Consider the following 20,640-nt stretch of genomic DNA (forward strand, 5'->3'; position numbering starts at 1 on the left):
GAGAAAAGTGACACCAAAAGGCAGGAACTCAAGAGTAATCTACTTTGAAGGTACCATGAGTCTGAAAAGATCTGGGATACTCTTAGCAATATAAAAGTCTTTCCCCAAGTATAGAGATGAGGTTTGCTTAGGTTACACACATGCGCGCGTGCACGCGCGCGCACACACACACACACACACACACACACAGATGCTTGATCTGATTATTTTCTCTTGATAAAGCAAGCTTGATCAAGTATTTTTATGAACCAACCCATCTCCATATCAGCTCATCTTTACTCATTCATTTTCAGGTAATTATAGTTTTAGAGGCAGCAAATAGCTGAATATCGACCAACAGACTAATGGCATTCTCTTACTGGCATTTTCTCCAACGGTGACAAATAGTTGCAAAGTAGAGCTTCTTACTTGAGCCCACCCTCACAGACAGGTGGTACGAGGAATCACTGTGTCACACTTAGCTCGAATGGTCTCTGAGTGCAATAACAGAGAGAGCAACCTTCTCTTTGTAGAAATGAGATCCCCCAGGCAGGAATGCCATGTGCATTCTGTCTGTAGCTGCAGCATGTCTTGGGATGTGAGGCAAGGTTTCTGGGGCCGGGACCGGGACCAGGACCAGGACCAGAAGGAGACAGGACCCTGTGATGTTTCTTGATTGGCCTCACTGCAGCATTAAGGCTGGAATCAAACTGGAATTAAGACTATGTGATCCAGCTTCCGACCAAGGACAGGGCACGCAAGCAGGTATCATATTTGACAGGGCCTAGAAAGTCTGTGCTGGTATCTTTGTTGCCTTGTCATCAAAGAAGACAGGCTAGAAGATGGGGCCACGTGGGCTAGTTGTGGGAAGAGGAGATTTGTGTGCAGCTGAGTAACCAGTCATCTATGGTGGACTGTAGTCCCAGGAAAAACCAGGCTGAGGCAATGAATGTCCAGCACTCAACCAAGTTTCTTCTAGCTATGGCTAAGGAGGAGGGTCAGGTTTATACCATGTCACCATTGAGGATGTGAGTCCTTTCCTGGTGCACTATCCCCAAGCCCCAGGAGTCACTCCAGCCATGCCTTGATTGCCCTGCTCTCTGCTGTCTTCCCCGATCCCACCATCCTAAGGCTTCACATATGTTGAAGCAAAACCTATGCGGCCTCTTCTTCAAAGTGTGGATTGATATAGGACCTTCTGGCAAGGGATTTCCTCTTCAGGACCTCATGATATATAGGGTGGACAGTATAGATCTAAGCCTCATGGCTGACCTGGGAAGCAGATCACCCCCATTTCTTGGATAAAGGTGGTGAGGCAGCAATAACTGGATCCGTGATCTGATCTTGGTGCGTTTCATGCCATGTTGATCCGGGGAAGCTTCCAGGGGAGTGAAGTCTAGAGTGGGCAGAGTTGGATCTGGGGTCTTTCTAGAAGACCATCTCTGCTCCGGGGAGCTTTCAAACCCTGTTCGCCTGATTTTGAGTCTATCTCATTGTGAGTGAATTAATTGTTGTGCAACCTAGAGTGGTGAGACAAGTTAATTACATAATTACTGCAAAATGACATGTTATTTCATGGCTGCAATATGGTAACTCTGTTGGAAACAATCGTAATTGCCCAGAAACTGCATTGGAGTGGCTCTGTTATCTCTTCATAACCATGTAATTAACTTTGTTACAACTTAATCTGCAGCAAACTCTGAAGTTAGGAGTTGGGACCCTTAGCATAGGCACAGCCATCCTACAACTGAGGACCCAGGGAAGATCTGATGCTGGGAGCTCTGCTATAATCTAGGAAAATGATTTGCTTTTTCCAAGCAACAAAATTTCCTCATTACAGACTCCCGCTCCACATGCTTCTCTCTATGCACTTGAATTCATTCAAATCTTCACATCATTATGCAGGGCAAACTCCCCAGTTCCACAGCTATATAAAACCCACATCACACAGAAACACCCACTTGAGTCAAACTGGCTGTCTGGCTACCTCTCTGCTCTTCCATATACATGGATGCAGCTTCTCTACACAAAGTAGTTGCCCCCCAAAGTTGAGACTCTTACCCTAAGATCCTATGCCTTTGCCATTCCTTCTCATGGACTGGACCACTGACCACAAAACCCCAGCTTGGAGAGGTAGCCTCCTCCATCACTGCTCAGAGCCCTGCTATCCCCCTCCTCACAGTGGAGGACCTGGGCTGGGGCGTGGTGATGTGATGGGCCAACCCAGCCAGTTCCTTGCCCAGGAACACAGAGAGTTTGAGGCAGTCATGCAGCTCCATCAACCTGGGCTTTGGGCTGTGGATAGGGTGAACATGGGCCCTGGGTGAGAGGAAGGAGAGACCTGATGGCCAGAGGCTGTCTATCCAGCCTTTCCTCTGTCCAAGCTTGGGGTCCTTCTTTTTATTACTGCTCAGTGGTTCACTACTGTCTCAATTCCAGGCTCTGTGCTTGGCACTGTGGCAGAATCCCTGCGGCAGATAGGTGGAAAGTGCCATTGCATCTGCCTGTCTGCTGCTGGTCTGGCTGTTTTCAGGTCTGGGCTGAATGCCTGCTGGCCTATCTCTCTTCTGCCTGCCCATACCTGTGTCTGTCTGACCATGTGTCCACTGGCTTGTCTGTCTCCACCTCTCCATAATCACTGCAAGTGGCCTGTGTCTTCTGGGGGGAACTGGCCTGTGCCAGGTGTTCCCACAGCATCCTGTCCTGATCTAAGGTTTATTTTTCTGGCTTTCTCCTTTGCTGGATTCTAGCCTCCAGGCTCACAGGAAGTTCCTCAAGGATAAGTCTTGTGTCTGATTTTCTCTGGGTCAGCCCTGCCATATAGATAGATTCAGGCTTGCCAATTGACTGACTGACTGTCTCTAGATTCTATGGACTAAGCTGAAGGGAAACAGATTTGTTTTTACTCACCTAGAAGAACAGAAGGCTGGATCCCAGATCTGGCCCAAGAATACACACACTGTCACCCTAAAAGTCAGAGGCATCTCAGGAGTACACTTCCACGATAGGGGGTTTAGGATTTGGGGTCCTATTTTGTGGTATAGATCAGAACTGGGTGGAGGAGGTGAATCAAAGACACACAGGGCTTCTCCTTGATCCTCTTTTGAGGGGCCTGCTCAAGGCCAGGTGCATGCTTTCTCAGGTTAGACACCCCCATTGCAGCTGGGGATGGGGGACTGAGTTGTTTCCTTCCTTCCAGCTTCTCCCTGATGCCAACCTGATGCTCTCCTGCTCAGCGACAGTGCATGCTGAGGAATCACTCCTGCTCTGTGCCCCATCTCTAAGGGCCAGAGGAGAGGGGACCCCCCCCCAGGTCCATGTCAGTCATGCGAACACACAGAGAAATATCCCCGGAAACATTCATAAGTTTAATCCACGCCAGTAATAAAATCGCATTACATTTCTCATAAAATAAATGTTCCCATTTATATACAGAAGACAGACTGTACAGGCCCAGCCCGGCCCCAGGAGGGGTCACACACAGAGGGGTGGCAGCAGTAGAGGAAAGGCCGTCCTCCCATCCAAGATGGAGAAGTTCGGATTCGGCAGGACAGCCAGCTGGCTAGCCGGTGGCGGCAGAGGGTCTGGCTGGCCTGCTAGGAGGGTGGGCAGGCGGGCAGAAGGATGGATGGGCCTGGAGGCCGGGCGCCGGGTGTTACTGAACCTGGGATTCAAAGGTGCCGTTGAGCTGCCCCTCCTCATAGTCCATCTGACACAAGATCATGTTGTTCTTCAGGAAGAATTTGTCTCCCACACAAAATCTAGAAAAGCCAAGCAAGAAAGAGAAGCTGCAAGAGGAGTCCTGGTGGGGAGCAGGATCCAGCCTGGCTCAGTGGTGTGGCATGTAAGAAAGGGTGTGCTGGTGAATTTGCTCCTTGAACTTCCCAGAGGGATCGCCAGAGTCCCACAACAGGCCTCGTCAGTCACCCTTGGCAGGGCCCTGCAGCCCAGGGTCGCTGGCCCACAGCCTCCCACCCTCAGATCTGTGGTAGAGGGGGAGAAGGGCTGAGGAGAGTCCTAGAGAAACAAACAGACAAAAGAAATGCAGAGAGGGAGATGGAAAAGGAAGGAGGAATAAATGGTTAATTTTTCCATCCCTCTGATCCCTTCTGCAGTTTAAGAAGGTGGTTTAGCAAAGGGCATGAGAAACTGTGCATTACTTAGGACATTCTTCCAGGGCAGTGACCTGATCCACTATTTCTTCTGATACCAAAAGAAGACTGTGCTTTGGCTCCCTAGCCCTCCACAAGTATTGGGGGATTCCAGTCTTTTAATGTCCCCAGGGTGAGGCCTTCTGGGCCCCCAGGGTCTCTGGCCCAGTGCCAGCAGATCCCAGTTTTGCCACCAGGTGGCTCTGTAACTTCACCATGCTCTCTGTGATCTGGTCAAAGTTCCCAACCAGACCAGCACAGACCGGCAGCACCTCTGGGAACACTTGTATGAGTTTCTACCGCGCCAGAGGCTTCCTAGAAGAAGGCTTTCTTTATGGTGTTAGGCCCTAGCCAGAGGTGAAAGAGTCTGGTTTCTTAGGTCACGTAAACTTTCATGGAGCTGGGGCCATGAGGAGGGTCCAAAAGATCACAAAAGAGGCTGGGTCAGAACCAGATTCACAGGAATGGGGTCAGAAGTGAGTGGCTATTCCCTGAAAGGATTTCGCCTTGTATATCTGAGAACCCTTGCTCACTAGGTTGTACACACTTGCACATGCATGCAGTTATACACAGGACAAAAGGCATGCATATCTTACCTTCTTGTACAAGTTTTAAACGTGTTCATAGGCATACTCACCTCATCATGTACACACAGTATATGCATACTTGCACATGGACAATTAAAGACATGTACATGGTGAATATTAAATCCATGTACATACCTGTACATACCTGTTCCAGAACATTTAAAAACACACATAAAGGCACATGTATACTCATACCACCCATACACAGGAAACTCATGTATACCCCATCATTACATTCAACAGAAATGTCCCAAACATATGTGTACATCCAGTATTGGGGTGTGTACAATTGACTACAAGATGTAGGCACACAGTAGCACAAATGCACAGGCATGCTCACAACAGGCACACAGCCACGAACACACATAGAAACCACACTTGCGTGCATGCCATTACAGCATTCCTAGCTCTTCTGGGCTCAGGCTCGGGTTTGGGGAGTATGTCAGGCTGGCCATAGGTCCAGCACTCACCTCTGGTTGCAGAGCTGGCAGGCGAAGCAGTCGAGGTGATACACATTGTCCCGGGCCCTCATCACCATCTCAAAGGCTGGGATCAGCTTGCTGCAGGCAGCACAGTTTCCTGTGGTGCCAAAGAGCCTGAGAAGGAAGGGAGCAGAGGACTCAAGAGAACTGGGGCGTGGGGCAGCTGTCTCCACTGATGGCCTTGCCTGTTCCCCATTCCCCAGCCCTGTGGGCATAGCAGGTAGGCCTGGGCAAGGGCAAAGGAAGTAGAGGCAACATCTAGAGCCTTCCAAGAGATCAGGCTTCAGGAAAATTGGTGCTCTGCCCAGGCCAGGGAGGCTGTATAGCAGGTCAGGTGTTGGCCGACACTACCCACCCCAAAACCCCTCCCAGGTTACCACTGGGGTCCCACAACCACCTGAGGCCTACGGCAGAACACTAGGCTAGGCCTTGATCAAAAGCTTCAGACTTTCATACAAGCCTAAGATTTAGAGGTAGTGTACACGTCATGGGCTGTGTGTCCTCAGGCATATCACTGAGTTATTCTGAGCCTCGTTTATCTCAGCTATCAAACAGAGGCCCAAATATACCTCTCATGGCAGTAGTTATGAAACTATGGTAAACTCTTAATCATGGTTCATTTGGCAAACACCTCAAGGGGAAAAAGGAGGGTTTCCTCATCTGTCAGGCACTAGTCTAGAACTTGCAAAGATGACCTCATTTGACCTCAACAACAATCCTGGAGTGGATAGTTGTATTATCTCTCATTTTCCAGATAAGAGGAATGAGTCATGGAGAGGTAATCGACTTGGGCCTGGCTCCTCCAATGGTGGGTGTGTGCTCTATACCACTGCATGGTGCAGCCTCCCTATCTTTAAAATTAGTTTCAGGAAAGCATTTTTCTGCCATGAATATGCTGTATCACTTAAGTCCTTTTTCTTTCTCTGCACTTCCATTTCTCCTTCTGTAAAATGGGGATACTGGACCAGATGATCTTGTCCAAAGACGTTTCTCAAACAGAACTGATGCCCAGAGAAAGACCCAAGGACATCTGGCACAATGGTCTCTTTGAGGCAAGTACCTCTCCGCTCAGCTGCTGGCTGCAGGGCTTGAGGTCAGGGAGTCCAGACCCTCCCCATGCAGGCCAGCCCTTGGCTGGGTACTCCAGTGGTCTGAGCTGACCCTGTTCCTCCTTGCTTCTTTTCTGCACACTGGTGGGGCAAGCCACAAGAGAGGCAAGGGACCAAGCGGTGAGTGGGAGGCCCTTCTAATCCCTGATCATTCACCTCAAGCTTGGGCGCCTGCAGAGGAGCCTGACTCCATTATTCATCAGCCTGAGCTGCTGGGATAAAGGCAGACAAAAGCTGGGCCCCAGCCTCTGCCTGCCAATGGGGGCCTTTCCTGCCCAAAGCCCAATAAGCCATTGCTGCAGAGGGGAAGCTCCAGATAACCACTCTCTAGGCTGAGAAGATCAAGGATGCTGCACCCCTAACCTAGTCTAATGCCCTTCCTGACCCCCAGGATCAATCCTCACCTCTGCCAGAATGCAGGAAAAAAACCTTCAGACCCTAGTAATTGTGAGGGCCCGGAATGTTATTGGTGCTTGTGCTCTTCTAACAGTCCTATTCCACTCTGTGGTCCTGAGGACCATCAGATGGGCTGCCGCCTCTCCCTGGTCTAGTAGATTTAGCTGCTCTGGGGATGCCCTACACTTCCAGACCTGGAGGCACATTACAGGCCCTCAAGGGGTGAAATCCTCAGGAGCACCCTTTGAAGCCTCCCTCCTAGCTCCAGCTTCTCCCCTCCAGCCCTGGCCAGGAGCTCTAATTCATAGCTCCTGTTTTATGGCATCACTTCTTAAAAGTTTTCGAAAAGGCAGGAATTAAAAGAAAAAGTGCCGGCAGGTAAATCTCAGGCTCTTCAGGAAGTAAGGGAGTTTCCACTGGTAACCCCGCCCTTTCCAACTTGCCCTGATTTGAGCAGAGGGAGCCGCACAAGCCCTTGTCCTGACCTGTTAATTAATATGATGGGCCTTCCTCCCCACAAGGCGGCCACCATCCAGCAGCTTGCGACAGAGCCAAATGCAGGCGCTGGGTCTCAGCCAAGGCCCCTGCTTTGCAGCCTCCTTCCAGCCTTGCTGATGTCATAAATGGCCTAAGGGAGGGTTAATTGGGGGAGGCAGCCCCAGGAGATGGGATCCAGGTTCTGGGAGAGGGTGGAAGAATATGAGGCAGGGAAGCAATATCCTCTTTACCACTTCACAGGGAGAGTAAACTGAGGCGGAAGCAGGTTAGAAGTCAAAGGCTCCGAGGTGATTCAAATACAGGTCTTTATCGAAGGCTGTGGCTACACAGTCAGGCTCCAAAGGCAAATAGGGTAGCTAACCCCAAGCATCACTCAGAAAAAGAGGGACTGAACAGTGAGAGAGAGGTGGGCAGGAGACTATCAGGGAAGAAGGGCCCAGATATCTCTGAGTTTTCTCACCTGCTCCTCAAAGTCTCTCTGAGGGGTCCCCTCCCAGATTCCAGGAAGAAGTGGCTCAGAAACACCTGGCACAGGTTGGAGCCAGGCTGGTGATGCCCTTGCAAACATTATTTCATCCAGAAATGCCCACCTGAGCCACGCTGGACCCTGAGTCCAAGGAATCCGGCCCTGCCCTTCATCATTTGGAACAGGAACAGGACAGTGAAGAGTGCGTGGCCTCATGGGGTGTAAGGCCTAGAGCTGACCAGAGGCCTCTGGGCCTGGAAGTGGGGGTGCTCTCGGAGCAGACAGGGCTGGGGAGGCTGGGGACCCACCTCAGGTAGTCGCGCCGGCAGAGGATGAGGTTGGCCTTGGTGTAGAGGGTGGAGCCCACCTCGCCCAGGCGGCAATCACAGCAGGCACACTTGAGGCAGTCCTCATGCCAGTACTTGTCCAGGGCCTTTAGCAGGTAGCGGTCCTTGATCTTGCGGTTACAGCCTGCACAGCCCTTCTGCTTCCCTTTGGGTTGGACGGAGAGCATCGGCACACCTGCAAGTAGCCAGACAGACAGATGGACACAGGACCAGACTAGGGCTCTGGACCTCTGGATGTATCCGTCTTCTGTGAATAGGAGTTCTTCACCTATCTCTGCTGCCTGTCCTATGCTTAGGGCTCCCAGGAGTCCTCACCTCCTGCTTTGTATCACAATAATTTCCTCTTCAGGCCTGAGAGTCTACCCTTTGGGCAGCATGGCAGACCTTGTTCCCTGGCCATGCAAAGATCACTCCAGAGGCTGCAGGGAGCATCAGGTTGCCCAAGTCTGCTCTGCTCTGCTCTAGGGCACACACACAGCCCAGGCCCAGCCATGCTGAGTGGTTCTTGTGTGTTCTGATACAGGGAGACCAAAAGCCCACTGCACACAGCTGTCATGGCGCGAGTGTTCAGCAGTGGGTCTAAGACCAGGTCTGCTAGAATTTCCAGAACTTTCTGGCCAACTCAAGTCTTCCTGTGTATTGGTCAATGTGTGTGTGACTGTTTTGAATCAGGCAGGCCAAGTCTCTCAGTCTACATGTGCCAAACTATGACCATGTCAGGAAGAAAGTAGGGGGCTCCGAGGAGGGATTGGGAAGCTCTGGCACTCCTGGAACACAAAGAGGGGCAGCTAGGCCAGACTGTTAGAGGATCCTTTCAGGAAAGCTTCAGCCAGGGCCTAACTTCTACCTGCCCAGGAAAGGAGGTTCAGGTTTTCTGGAGCTGTTTGTCCTTCTAGGATAAAAAGCTCTGAGCCACGGCTCCTCCCACTCGTATACAACATATAAGAAATAAGCAAGAGTGGGCATAGTAGTGCAAATCTGTACTCCTCACATTCTGGGAGACTAAGGCAGGCAGGTGGCAAGTTCAATCCCAGCCTGGCCAACTTAGTGCAAGATCCTTTCCCTAAATATAAATTAAAAGGCTAAAGATTTGGCTCAGTGCCCAGCTGTGACTTCACCAGGCATGTGGAAGAACCAATCCCCCATGAAAGTAGTGAGTGGGGTTGGGGTAGTGTCTTCCCCAAAGCAGAGCTGGACAGAGCAGGCAATGGAGCCCACCTCTCTCTACCTCCCCAGCTTTCCAAGAGACCTAGTGTCTTTCCTACTGGCCCCGTTCTCTCCAAAGGACCACAACTCTCTCTAGGGGCAGAGTTCACCTCCCATCCCCTTTATCCCTCCCATTCCCAGTCTCTCTCTGCCCTATCTGCTCCCCACCCAGAGGCTGAGGTCCTGAGCCACTTTTCCTGTTCCCCCTTCCATCTTCAGATGTGGCCTTTCCTAAGGCTTAGGGGTAAAACAGCCACCCCGAGGCCTCAGTCTCAGAATCCACAGAAGCCAGGCCAGAGGTCCCTCAATTCTGGTAGTCAAATCCTCTTGTTCCACAAATGGGGAAACTGAGGCCCCAGATGGCCTGGGGCTATAGTAAGCTACCAACCAAATTGGCCCCAGGACTTCTTCCCCTCTTTTTTGCTCTTTCTGAGACAAAATTGCTCCTCAGACGACTGTTGGAGAAGGGATGGCTCCTGGGCCAGTTTGACAGTGCACTCTGCAGGGAGGGAGCCAGGCCTGCAGCCAGGCCCGAGGAGGGCCTGGCAGGGCAGGCAGAAGGTGGCATGGAAGGCTGTAGTGCACGAGGGTCAGCTGTCTCCCTCTTACGTCCAGTACCCGCAGGGTCCGTTAGCTGGGAAGTTTGCTGCCTAATTTCCTTAATGCAGCTCTAAAGGTTAATTGGTCTGAGAGAGTGATGGGGCTCAGGAGGGGCTGTCCTGAGGCCTGCCTGGGTGTCCTCTGGCAGGACCCAGCTGGGTCACAGAACTCTTAAGGAGCCCCTGGAGCAGGACCCTCGAGAGCTTCATGGCCTGTAAAGCATTTTCCAAGACCTAGCCTACAGGGAGGTACAAGGTGTACAAAAACAGGAAAGAGTTTACAACAGCTGGATTTGGGGGAGGCCGGGGCCCCTCAGAGCTGGACTACTGCTCCCAGGGCCTGTGGAGGCGGATCTCATAGCTAGTACACCTCTGTGTACAAATAGCAATGGCACAGCCCCTCCACAGATGGTGTCCCCAGAATTCCCCTGGGCTGGCAACAGGCCTGGCTCCCTCCCTGTGGTCCCAAAGCCCTGCCTGGGATCTATACTCATGTAATCACAAGCACCGGCACACCTGGCTGCAGAGCCTGCGCAGCTGGCTGGCAACCCCTTCCCAGCAAGACCTGGCACCTACAGGACCCCACAAGGAATTCCTGATTCCTCCTCCCTGAATGTGCCCAGAGTGGGCCCTGCAACACATGGGCTTTTTACAGGTCCTGGCCACCCCTTCTGTGGGTGCTGAACAGGGCTCCATAAAGCTCTTGCAAAGCTTTTGCCAGTGTCCTATGTCCCTTGAGACACAGAACACTATGGCCAAAGCAATAGGGACCCTTGAGATTTCTCTACCTAGAAATCCTGGGACAAGCCTACCCCAGAATGTGCCCATGGTCTGCACTCAAACTGGTCTCTGAATCAGCCACTTCTAAACCAGGTGGTCCACAGTGAATGCACTGGTCTTCCTAGGCCTGTTTCTTTACTTACCTAGCAAGGAAAATCAAAATAATAACTTGTTTCTGACTGGTTGATAAGTTTTGAGGGTCAAACAGGACAGGGGCATCTTCCTTCCTTAGGGAACAGGACAAAGTGTCTGCTGCATTGGGCCAGGCCAGGAGGCTCACAAACAACTCTGGGGAGGTAAAGGGGCTTTAAGGGGTATCCACAGTCTCCTGCTCCCCAAATGGAGGCAACTGATCCCCAGAGGATCCAGGCTCTCTGTCCCTGCCCTGCCTTCCTAGCCTGCCCCCTGCAGACCCTCCTCCCTCCACTCCCCTCCCTGGCTCTGGGAGCTCAGCCTCGGGCCATGCACTTTCCATTAAGGAGATAGCATCCCTTTGCTGAAGTCCATTTGGGATCCATTTTAGTGTTATCTAAAAATCAAATCTACATGGTAATCCTTTTAATGTACTCCTGACTTCAGGAAAAAAAAAACAGCTTTGCACTCCTTCAGAAAAGGTTTTAAAGCATTACCCAGTAATTACCACTCACCCATGAAAACACCGGTATTTTACAATGGAGGATATTTGCACAGACACATGCACCTAGCCACGCACTCAGGTGCACCCTCTGGGCCCAGCAAGATAACCAGTTCACTTAGCCTGTGTATCCCCCAAAATCTCAGGGCGTAGGGTAGGGATGTTTAAGGGAGACAAGCCAAACTCCAATCTGTACTTCCACTGGGGCAGGGGAGTGGCCAGGCTCCAGAAGGAGGCAGCCAGGCTGCAGAGAGAGGCCTCCTGGTCTGACTCATCAGCTGCCAGACACTGACCCTCACTTCTATAATCTGGGGCAAAGCCAGACAGTCCTGGTGATAGGAAGGGACTGCCAGAGGTCACCCTGTCCCTCCTATGCTCCCCCTCCAGCCAGGACCTCCAGAGCTGACCGCCATGCCAGACCGGAGGCCTTGGCAACTCCTGTCCAGCCAGCCCAGCCCAGGCTGCCCCTCAGTCCAGCATGAGGACTCTTCCAGGGGGCCCAGTAAGTGGTGAGCTATTCCACCAAAGGGTGAAGACTCTTCCAGTGGTGCCCCTAGTTTGGACAGTGGCCTGATTTGCTTAGGGGCACCCTACCCCACTCCTACATAATAAGCTCCTCCAAAGGCCAGTCTTTCACTTCACCCAGCTCCAGGTCATTCCAGGCCATACGTTGCATTTCTTTTGCTAGTGACAACCATGGCCAGTATTGGTGATGACACCAGCCATCTAGGGACTTTCCCATATGACAGTGTATCCTGCTTGGCTCCACTGGACATGCTCCCAGCAGAACCCTGGAACGCCATCCTTTCCCGCACACTAGTGGAGCAGGTTTCTCCTTTCCTAGGGCTAAGAGGCTAAGAGCTCAGACCTTGGGCAGCTGGGAGACTACAGCAGACCCCTTCCCCTTCTCACTTGCATCTGAGAAATGGGGGCCACCCAGTCTCTCTCCACCCCGATTGTGGCACCGTAAAGAGCTATTAACCAGAGGCCATGCCACAGAGTCTGGCACCAGGGTGCAGGACAATGAACGCTCACCCCAGGTGCCATCCCTATCTGTTTAACTTTTTATAAGAGCGTAATTTCAAACTTCCAGCAGAGTTGCAAGAATAGTAAGAATTCCTATGTACCTTTCACTCAAATTCCCTAAATATGAACCTTTGGTTTCAGACATAAGGTTGCTACACCACTAACTTATTTTTGGTGTATAAATACTTGCTAAAAGCAAGTATGTTCACTTATAGAACTGTAGCACATTAATTGAAACCTGGAAGTTATCAGTGAGTACCTTCCCGTGCTCAGCTTTGAAGGGCTTTGCTCATAACCGCCTTGTGTGATAGATCCCATTATTATTCCCATTTTAATAACAAGAAAACTGATACACAAGAAAGGGAACTAACTTATGTCACAGTTACTAGGAGACAGAGCTGGGACTGGAACCCTGGCGGTCTGTCTTCTAGGTCTAAGCACTTGACTCATCTACTGTAGAGCAAGGCTCAATGCTGATGTGCAAAGAAAGCCAAGTATGAGACTTTATAGACATCAGGAGATGCTGGAAGCTATGCAGCCACAGAGCTGCAGAATACACATGAAAAGGACACAGATATCCATGTACACACAAGCACATGGGCATACAAGAGACATAGGAGGGACCGTGTCAGTTTTCCTCTCCCCACAACAGCTTTATCCCAGTGTGCTCAGCTCAGCAGCGGCAAACAGTTCAGTAAGTTCCATGAAAGTACATACATATGCATGTGTGGGTTTTGTGTTCTCACATAAATACAGTGATACTTCGGTCCATGAAATTAATTTTTTCCATGATTTTGGAAAAGATGACCATGGTTGTGTTTGCCACTCAATGTAGAGCTTGCAGACAAAAACAAAACTTTGCTAAATACTTTTGTTTGCAAACCAAACTTTTCAGAAACAAAAGCATCCATGTACCGAGGTCAAGGTACCACTGTATATATCCAGGCACAGACGCGCACACATATATCACAAGTATGTTTACTGTTTGTTCAAAGATTACAGCTCTAAAAAGTAGATCTAGCCCAAAACCAAACTTTGATTTGAACAAAGCCTGCAAACAGGAGGACTGGAAATGGAAAACCATAAGCATCTTAGGTTCACTTGTGTGGAGTCCCGTGAAGCACTGGACTGCCCAGTGCTTGGTCCCATGGTCCTCACACCCACTGAGCTGCTGGGGCTGTCAGCGGACCTGGTGGGTTTGGATCCCTGGTATCTGCAGGCTCCTTCGCAGCCCCAGCCCATCCAGACCCATGACCACGGCAGAGTGGGATCCCAGCAGAGCCTGCCAGTGACCCCTCCTAGGCATCAATCCCCTTTAATAAGGAAATTTGAAAGTGTAATCTAATTCTGTAGAATCTCTTTAAATCTCGTTTTCTCAGGAGTAACTTCATTTCAGACACATCCAGTCTTGTGCGAAGGCCTCCATTTCACACCAGTTTTATCTCCACAATTTTTCGTCTCACTGGACTCCTATCCCAGGGCCTTGCCACGTGGTGGGTGAGCCCTGAGCTAACAGCATTTCCTACTCATTTGGAATCAAAAGCCAACAAGAACAACCAGTGAAATGCACACCCACAAATACTTAGCACACGCTCATTACCGCCCTCTCTGTGCGCCCATTCACGGGGAATTTTCTCAGGAAGGACTGGTGCCCTTGACATGGGCTCTGCCCCTCAAGCTCATCTGAGAGGAGGGACAGGGTATTGCAAACACATGGCTCAGCTTGCATTCTGGCTCCATCACTCCCCCCCCCGCTGCCTCAGTTTACTCCCCCACTAAATGAAGTGACTACTTTTAAAAGATTATCTGATGATTAATCTAGGTAACAGACAAAAAATACATATTAGAGTGTTTGACATAATAGCTTAAAATATTCAGCCAATAAAAACTTATATAGATATTATATTATGCCCAATGGTTCTATTCCTAAATATATGCCTACCAGAAAAGAGAACTTATATCCTCTAAAACAGATGCACAAGAATGTTCATAGAACTTTTCTTCATAGCAATTCTAAAAAGTAATATAAAAACCTATTAAGAATAAAACAGATAGATTATGGTATATTTATACAATGAAGTAGCATGCAGCAACGAAAAGGAGTGGATTACTAACCTATACCTAGATGAATCAGACAGCACAAAAGACATGACACACAAATGGTACACACTATACATATATAATTCTAGTTATATTAGTTCCCAACAGGCAAGGCTGAACTGATATAAGAATTAAGCTCACTAGGAGGAAAGATAGATCTACTAACAAAAGAAGAGGCAAGAGGGAGCCTGCAGATCCAGGACACATCTGATACCACGACCTAATATTTAAATGATGTTATAGTTTATGTCAGTGGTCCCCAACCCTCAAGCAGTTATGGACTAGACCAAATCTAGTGTTTGTGATTGGTTCATTGTCAAGTGCTCAGATTGGCAGTACGAGTGCTACACCTGTCTAGGGGTGGAGCCAGCACACCATGTAACACTGGAAAGATGATGTGTGTGTCTCTCTCTTGCAGGTTCACACTTCGCTGTTTGCTGCAGCCATGAAAGGCAGCCCCGCCATGCAACCCTGCCTTAGTGCCAACTAAGTATAGACTGAAACCTCCAAAAACTGTAAGAAATAAACCTTTCCTTCCCTAACTTTTTGCATCAGGTATTTTTTCTCAGCAATGAGTAAAAAGTAACTAAGACAAATGAGTACACACCTGTGCAAAATTTAACTGACTGGAATATTCAAGGTATGTGCATTTTACTGCATATGTTATATCTCAAGAATAAAACACTAAGATGGAGACTCCTCAATCAGAACTCTGGCATCTCCTCATAAAACTCACCATTTGCTCAGCAGTCTCTGCCAGTGCTGGGTTTAGGGAATCCTCTGCATCACTAAATGATTGTTCCCATTTCATAGACCAGAAAACAGGCCCAGGAATGCTAAGGCCCTTATCAATGTCACAGGTTCAAAGACTGTAAGACAAAGACTGGAACACTTCATCCCTTGGACCTCATGGTTCTCATTAATATCCATGGCCAGCCCAGGGCCTCCTGCCAGGGGTCTTGGTTCTCCTGTGCAGTCTGGATGCCCAAAGATGCCAGGAGAACAGCTAGGGCTAGAACTGGAAGGAAGGGCTGCCCTTAACAAGTGCTGTTTTTATGACCTGGGGCCATCAGCTGTGTCCTGGCACCTGTTAGTTCCTCCCAAGCTGAGTCTGCCATGGAATCTTGGAAGGGCTTCTGGGTGGGGCAAGCAAGGGATACTGGCCAGAAACGAAGTACAAAGAGGGCACAGGCTCAGGAAGAGGGCAGGAAGCCAAGCAGGAGCAGGGTCCAGATGTTTGCATTGCAGCCTTAAGATGGACAAAGAAGCCCTGAGATGGCACATGTGTTAGGGAAAGGCCAAGCAGTCACAGGGTGGGTGGAAGAGAGCTGGTGTCCCCAGGTTCAGGGCCACAATAGCAGGGTGTGGATCTCAATCAACAGTTAGTGGCTTGTGTGTGGATGAAGGATGGAGGAACTGAGGGTCCTGGCGGGGAGTAAGATACTGCAAGTGAGTCCAGAGATGCTGACCTCTGAAATGCCAGGATTTCTTGGTTTCTGTGGCCCACCATGGCGACAGTCTAAGGAAAGGATTTCGCAGTTACATCCCTGGCATCTGCAGCCACTGTTGTCTCATTCAGCTGAACGATAATAAACCACACTCCCTCTTGTGAGTGTTACTATGGGTCAAGAGTGTTTCACTCCTTAATTCACCTTCATGATGATCCTGAGGGCATGGAAATCATGCAACTTGCCATGATGGGCGAGCCTGGGAATGGCCAAACCAGTCACAGACCACACTGCTGTTGGTCCTCAGAAAGCACCAACGCCCTTCTTGCTCTGTCCTGTGGCCAGAAATAGCATCCCATCATCTTTTTCCTAAGAGACAGGGAAAGCAGACTTTCACTGGGATCTGATTTGGATCCTACTACAAAGGAAGCAGCACTGAGACCCCCCTTGCAGGGGGAAACATCAAGGCCAGCACTCGCTCAGGCTGAGCAGATCAGAGCTCCCAGAGGGACCATTTCCTATGCAGGAGTAGGAGGCAGGAGGAATTCCTGCAGCAAGTCTTGATGGAGGCAAACCTGTCCTTGGGGATGCTGTGCCTAATGCCTGCACCTGCCGTGGCCTTGGAATGCCCAGAGATGAAGGGCTGAGCAATCAGAGCCCTGTTACAACCCAAGGGGGACAATAGTGTCAGGGGACTCTCTAGGTCTATTCAGGCTTCTGTTACAGAACACTATAACCAAGGTAGTTCATAAGCAAGAGAAACTTATTTCCCATAGCCCAGAGGCCAGGAATTCCAAGATCAGGGTCCTGGCAGATTCCACCTCTGGTGGCAGCCTGCTTCTTGGTTCACAGAAGCTGCCTTGTGGGCATAACCTTGCATGGCAAATGGGATGAAGGAGCCTTCTGGGATCCCATTTATAAGGTGGCTAATTCCACTCACAAGACCCCACTTTTGTGACCTCATTATTTCCCAAGAGTCCCATTTTCTAATACTATCACTGTGAAGGTTGGGCTATAACATATAGATTATGAAAGGACACAGACTATAAACATTCAGAGCCTAGCAAGGACTCCATTGAGAATTTGCAGGTAGGCCTGATGACAGGCGGGGACACTGGGCCAGGTTCATGTGGGATCTCCTTTAGTGGCCTCCAAAAGCTTTCTGAGGACCTTAGACACTTGGGCCTCAACAGCTGCGCAGCCTCTCTGGAGTTCACTGCTTGAAAGACGCTTCTGTTAACTGTAGTTACTGCAGCCTGTTCGGCCTTCCCATGAATGGAGCAGACATCCTCTTCCAATTCTCTGTGAATGCCTATAATCTCAGCTACATCTCAAAATTGACAGATTCAAAAGCAGACTCCTGGAGCCTGGCCTGTGTGTCCTTACATGTGACTTTTCCCTGTGGTATCTGCACTATTGTCCACCCAGATGCTCCTGTGGACACTGGATGTTATCCTCACCCCTCCTACTCCCTATCCCACCTGCTTCTTTCCACGTCCAGAACCCCTGCCATATTTCACCACAATATTGGCATAGTTTCCATCAGCATCCTGGTGTCTGGTGACCACAATCATTCTTCACTCAGCAGTGGGAAGGGTCTGCTATGGGTGGTACATTGTGTCAGTTTGAGAAGTTTAGGAATTTAACAAAGAGACTTAGCAAGGAGCCAGGATCCTTACTTTGCACATCTGCAGCCTGTGCAAGAGGGTGAACAAGATTTTGTGAGTGCTGCACCCGCCCTGGAGTGGGGGTGGCCTGTTTACAATATAAGGGAGGAAAAGAGGCTTGCTCTTCCCTCTTTTTGCTCTGGTTGCTTTGCTGTCTTCTGGCATCTTGAAGTGTTGCCTGGGTGCTATGCCACCCTGTCTTGCAGCCAGCTGATTATGGACTTAAACCTCCACAAACTGTGAGCTAAATAAACCTTTCCTTCCTTAATTTTGGATGGTGGGTGTTTTGTCTCAGGAACAAGAGAAAAGTCACTGGGATAGGATCTTTCTAAACAAATCAGAGCAAATTACTACTCAACTTGGAAGCCTTCCATAGCTTCCAGTGGGCTAAATATAGCACCCCCCTACCCTTCATGTTGCATATGGTACCCTCATGTGCTCTCGTTCCTGTCTCCCTTTCCCACACTGAGCTCCAGCCACACTCCAGATATCCTTCCTACCTTGGGGCCTTTACACATGTAAACACCTTCCTGCTTCTTCAGTAGTTGGTATCTTGTCACCTCATCAGAGAGTTCATCACTTTCTGACTTTCTAAATGACCTGATCTCTGTCCCAGTCATTTCCTTCTGAGTTTTTAATCATGATTTGTAATCATTTTGCTTTTCTTTAGTGAGTTTACTGGGAAAATGACTGGTTTCTCTCCTATCAGAATTCCCTGTTCTCGGGCCCCTCTTTGTCTTGTCTCCCATTGTGTCCTCGATGTTGAGCCCCACAGTAGTCACATTTTAGACATCAGTTTACTTAATGAAGAGAACAAGTGGATCCCTTCCAGATATTATTGGCAAGCGTCTGCCACCCAGCGTGGGCTGATTGACACAGGCAGACTCCCTAGAGATGGGGCCTTCATCAGGCTTGGCACTGCTCCTGTGCCACACAACCCAAGACACCTGTGGCTATGCAGTTCTGACCAAAAAAATACAGATGCCACTGCAGCAGTGCCCAAGTCCTATCTGCCATAGCTGAGATTTTTAAGAGGAATACACCAGGGACCCAACTCCAGAAGTTGCAGTGTTCCTACAAATACAAACCCTTCCTTTACCCCTTCAATAAAGGAACAGCAAAATCCTGTTCTTTGGTGCCTGCAGACCCATGAGAAAATCCTTCACATATAAATATTCCACGTATCCTTTACACATAAATACTCCATCCCTCCTCCAGGAGTGGCAGGCAGAGCAGAGTGTAAAACCAGCAGCGCGGTCTTTTCCTTTGCAGCTCTGGCCTGGGCCTCAATGTGCTCGGGCGTAGCTAGCCTTCCCACTCCTGCCACATGGTCCTGGGGGCTTATGAATATGAGTGCTCTTCCCTCCCAGCTAGTCAGAGCCTCTGAGGACCAACCCGTGGAAGGAAACAACCCGTGGAGTTTGCTACTGAAAAACTCAGGGCCCAAGCCTTTCACTGTCTGAAACTCCCAGCCCCCATCCCATCCCGGGCCTTTGGAGCCACCACCCAGATCCCTTAACAGAATGCTTCCTAGCTCTGCACAGCTGTGGGTACCAGCAGGGAAGCGTCTGGAAGCTGTGTTCCCCCAGAGAGCAACTCTGCTGCTCCGTGGGCATCTGCAAGGTCCACATCACCCATCTAATGAAACAGGGCTCCCAAGGGGGCTGCAATCTCCACAGAAGAGGAGGAGGATACAGACTCTCAGACAGTCTCAATTTCACAGCATCAGGGACGTGAGCACCAACGCGATGAACCAGAAAACGAGAGTCTGGCAGGAGCTGCAGACACACCGTGAGCACCAGGGGATCGGAGATTAGAGCCCTTCAAAATCAATTTTGAATTCAAACTTTTAAATGTGTTCTCTAGGCACAAAGAGGGGACCCTCCAAGCAGGCTCAGCCTGTCCAGTTGCCGGGTACTGCTTCCTTCTCAAAGTACCCAGAGCCCATCAGCTAGCCATCGAGCTGGGTGAGGGGAGGGGAGGTGGGGGAGACTCTGTACTCTGCACCCAGGACAGCAGGGAAAGCAGCTTCTTGGGCTCCTTCTGGAACAGCACAGCTCTGGGGCTTTCTGCTGAGCCCTGGGAACTTCTACAGCCTCTTTTGCAGACCTAGAGGGGAGCTGAAGGTGAAACCCATGTGGCTAGGATACCAGTGGCTGGAGCTGTTTAGCATGGGGTCTTTGGAGTTAGACAGTTAGAAATTGGTTCCCTACATAACCATCGACTCCTAGGGAAAGGATCCTCCCTGGAAAGTGAATTTTCCCCTCTGAAAGCTGGGGGGCATCCTGCTGTGAGCATCCTGGCAATGCAGCCCTGGGAAGTGAGAAGGGCCTGAAGCCTCTCTGTGGGTCAGCGAGGCAGCCTGGCTGCAGGGGTGGCTGCAGGCCGTGTTATCCACTGTGTGGTGCTGTCTGTCACCTTTAAGGCAATGTCTGGGGTACTCAGTACTGGTCTGGGCCCTACCCTTTGAGATCACAGGGATGCACCATGCAATTGGCCTAACAGGGGACCTGAGAAGAACAGACAAATCTAGCCAACCTCTAGAGAAGGCCTGCAGGACAAGGCTTTGGAGGCTTCGGCCAACAGAGAATGCTCCAGGTCGCCCAGGTGGGGCACCCCTGCTCCTGCCTGGGTCCCTGTGAAGCAATTCTGTTCTTCTCAGCCAACAATAAACTCATAGCTGGTGTCTTATCAGTCTCTGAGTAGGGAAACTATCTAGTACAAGCTTCTCTGACCCCAGTAACCCCTCAGCAACCCCTTCCTCCAGTTCTCTACACGTCAACCTTAGGCCATGGACCCAATTTTAGGCCAACTACTGAGATAGAACTACAAGTACCTGTGAAGCATTCTGCAGAAGAGACATCAGCACGGAGCACCAAGACCCTGGTCCTGCAGAGGCTTTGCAGGAAGCCCCTTCAGCAAAGAGTTGGATGGGGAAATGAGGCTGGGATGCCAGGCCCACAGGAGAGGAGGCTGAGATTCCTAGTCCTGCCCTCTCCCTTCCTTTGGTGCAGGCTGCAGACTTTGCAAGGAAATTACAACATGGGCCTGGTAATGCTCCTTTTAGTTACAGCATAAACTGCGGCAATAAAGCGTACCTGGGGAATGTTTAGAGAAAGCACTAATGATTTCTTCCCCAGTGGTTAATAAATTCACTTCCAGATC

General features: G+C 50.1%; 1 protein-coding gene across 3 annotated transcripts in view; it reads right to left on the bottom strand.

The window, feature by feature from the left end:
- Positions 1-3,326: 3,326 nt before the first annotated feature.
- Positions 3,327-20,640, bottom strand: part of Lmo1 (LIM domain only 1) — a 40,025-nt gene continuing 22,711 nt past the window's right edge. For all 3 annotated transcript variants that reach the window (XM_063256697.1, XM_063256694.1, XM_063256695.1), the window contains 3 exons: positions 7,977-8,190; positions 5,188-5,313; positions 3,327-3,740 (listed from right to left, as the gene is read on the bottom strand). In XM_063256697.1, the coding sequence (XP_063112767.1) occupies positions 3,635-3,740; positions 5,188-5,313; positions 7,977-8,190 (446 nt within the window). In that variant the 3' untranslated portion in view covers positions 3,327-3,634. The remainder of the gene's footprint in view (positions 3,741-5,187; positions 5,314-7,976; positions 8,191-20,640) is intronic.

Source organism: Cavia porcellus, unplaced genomic scaffold (genome assembly GCF_034190915.1).
Source record: "Cavia porcellus strain 051 isolate PalLab524CR breed Dunkin Hartley unplaced genomic scaffold, mCavPor4.1 scaffold_9, whole genome shotgun sequence".
In the NCBI taxonomy this organism is placed as follows: domain Eukaryota; kingdom Metazoa; phylum Chordata; class Mammalia; order Rodentia; family Caviidae; genus Cavia; species Cavia porcellus.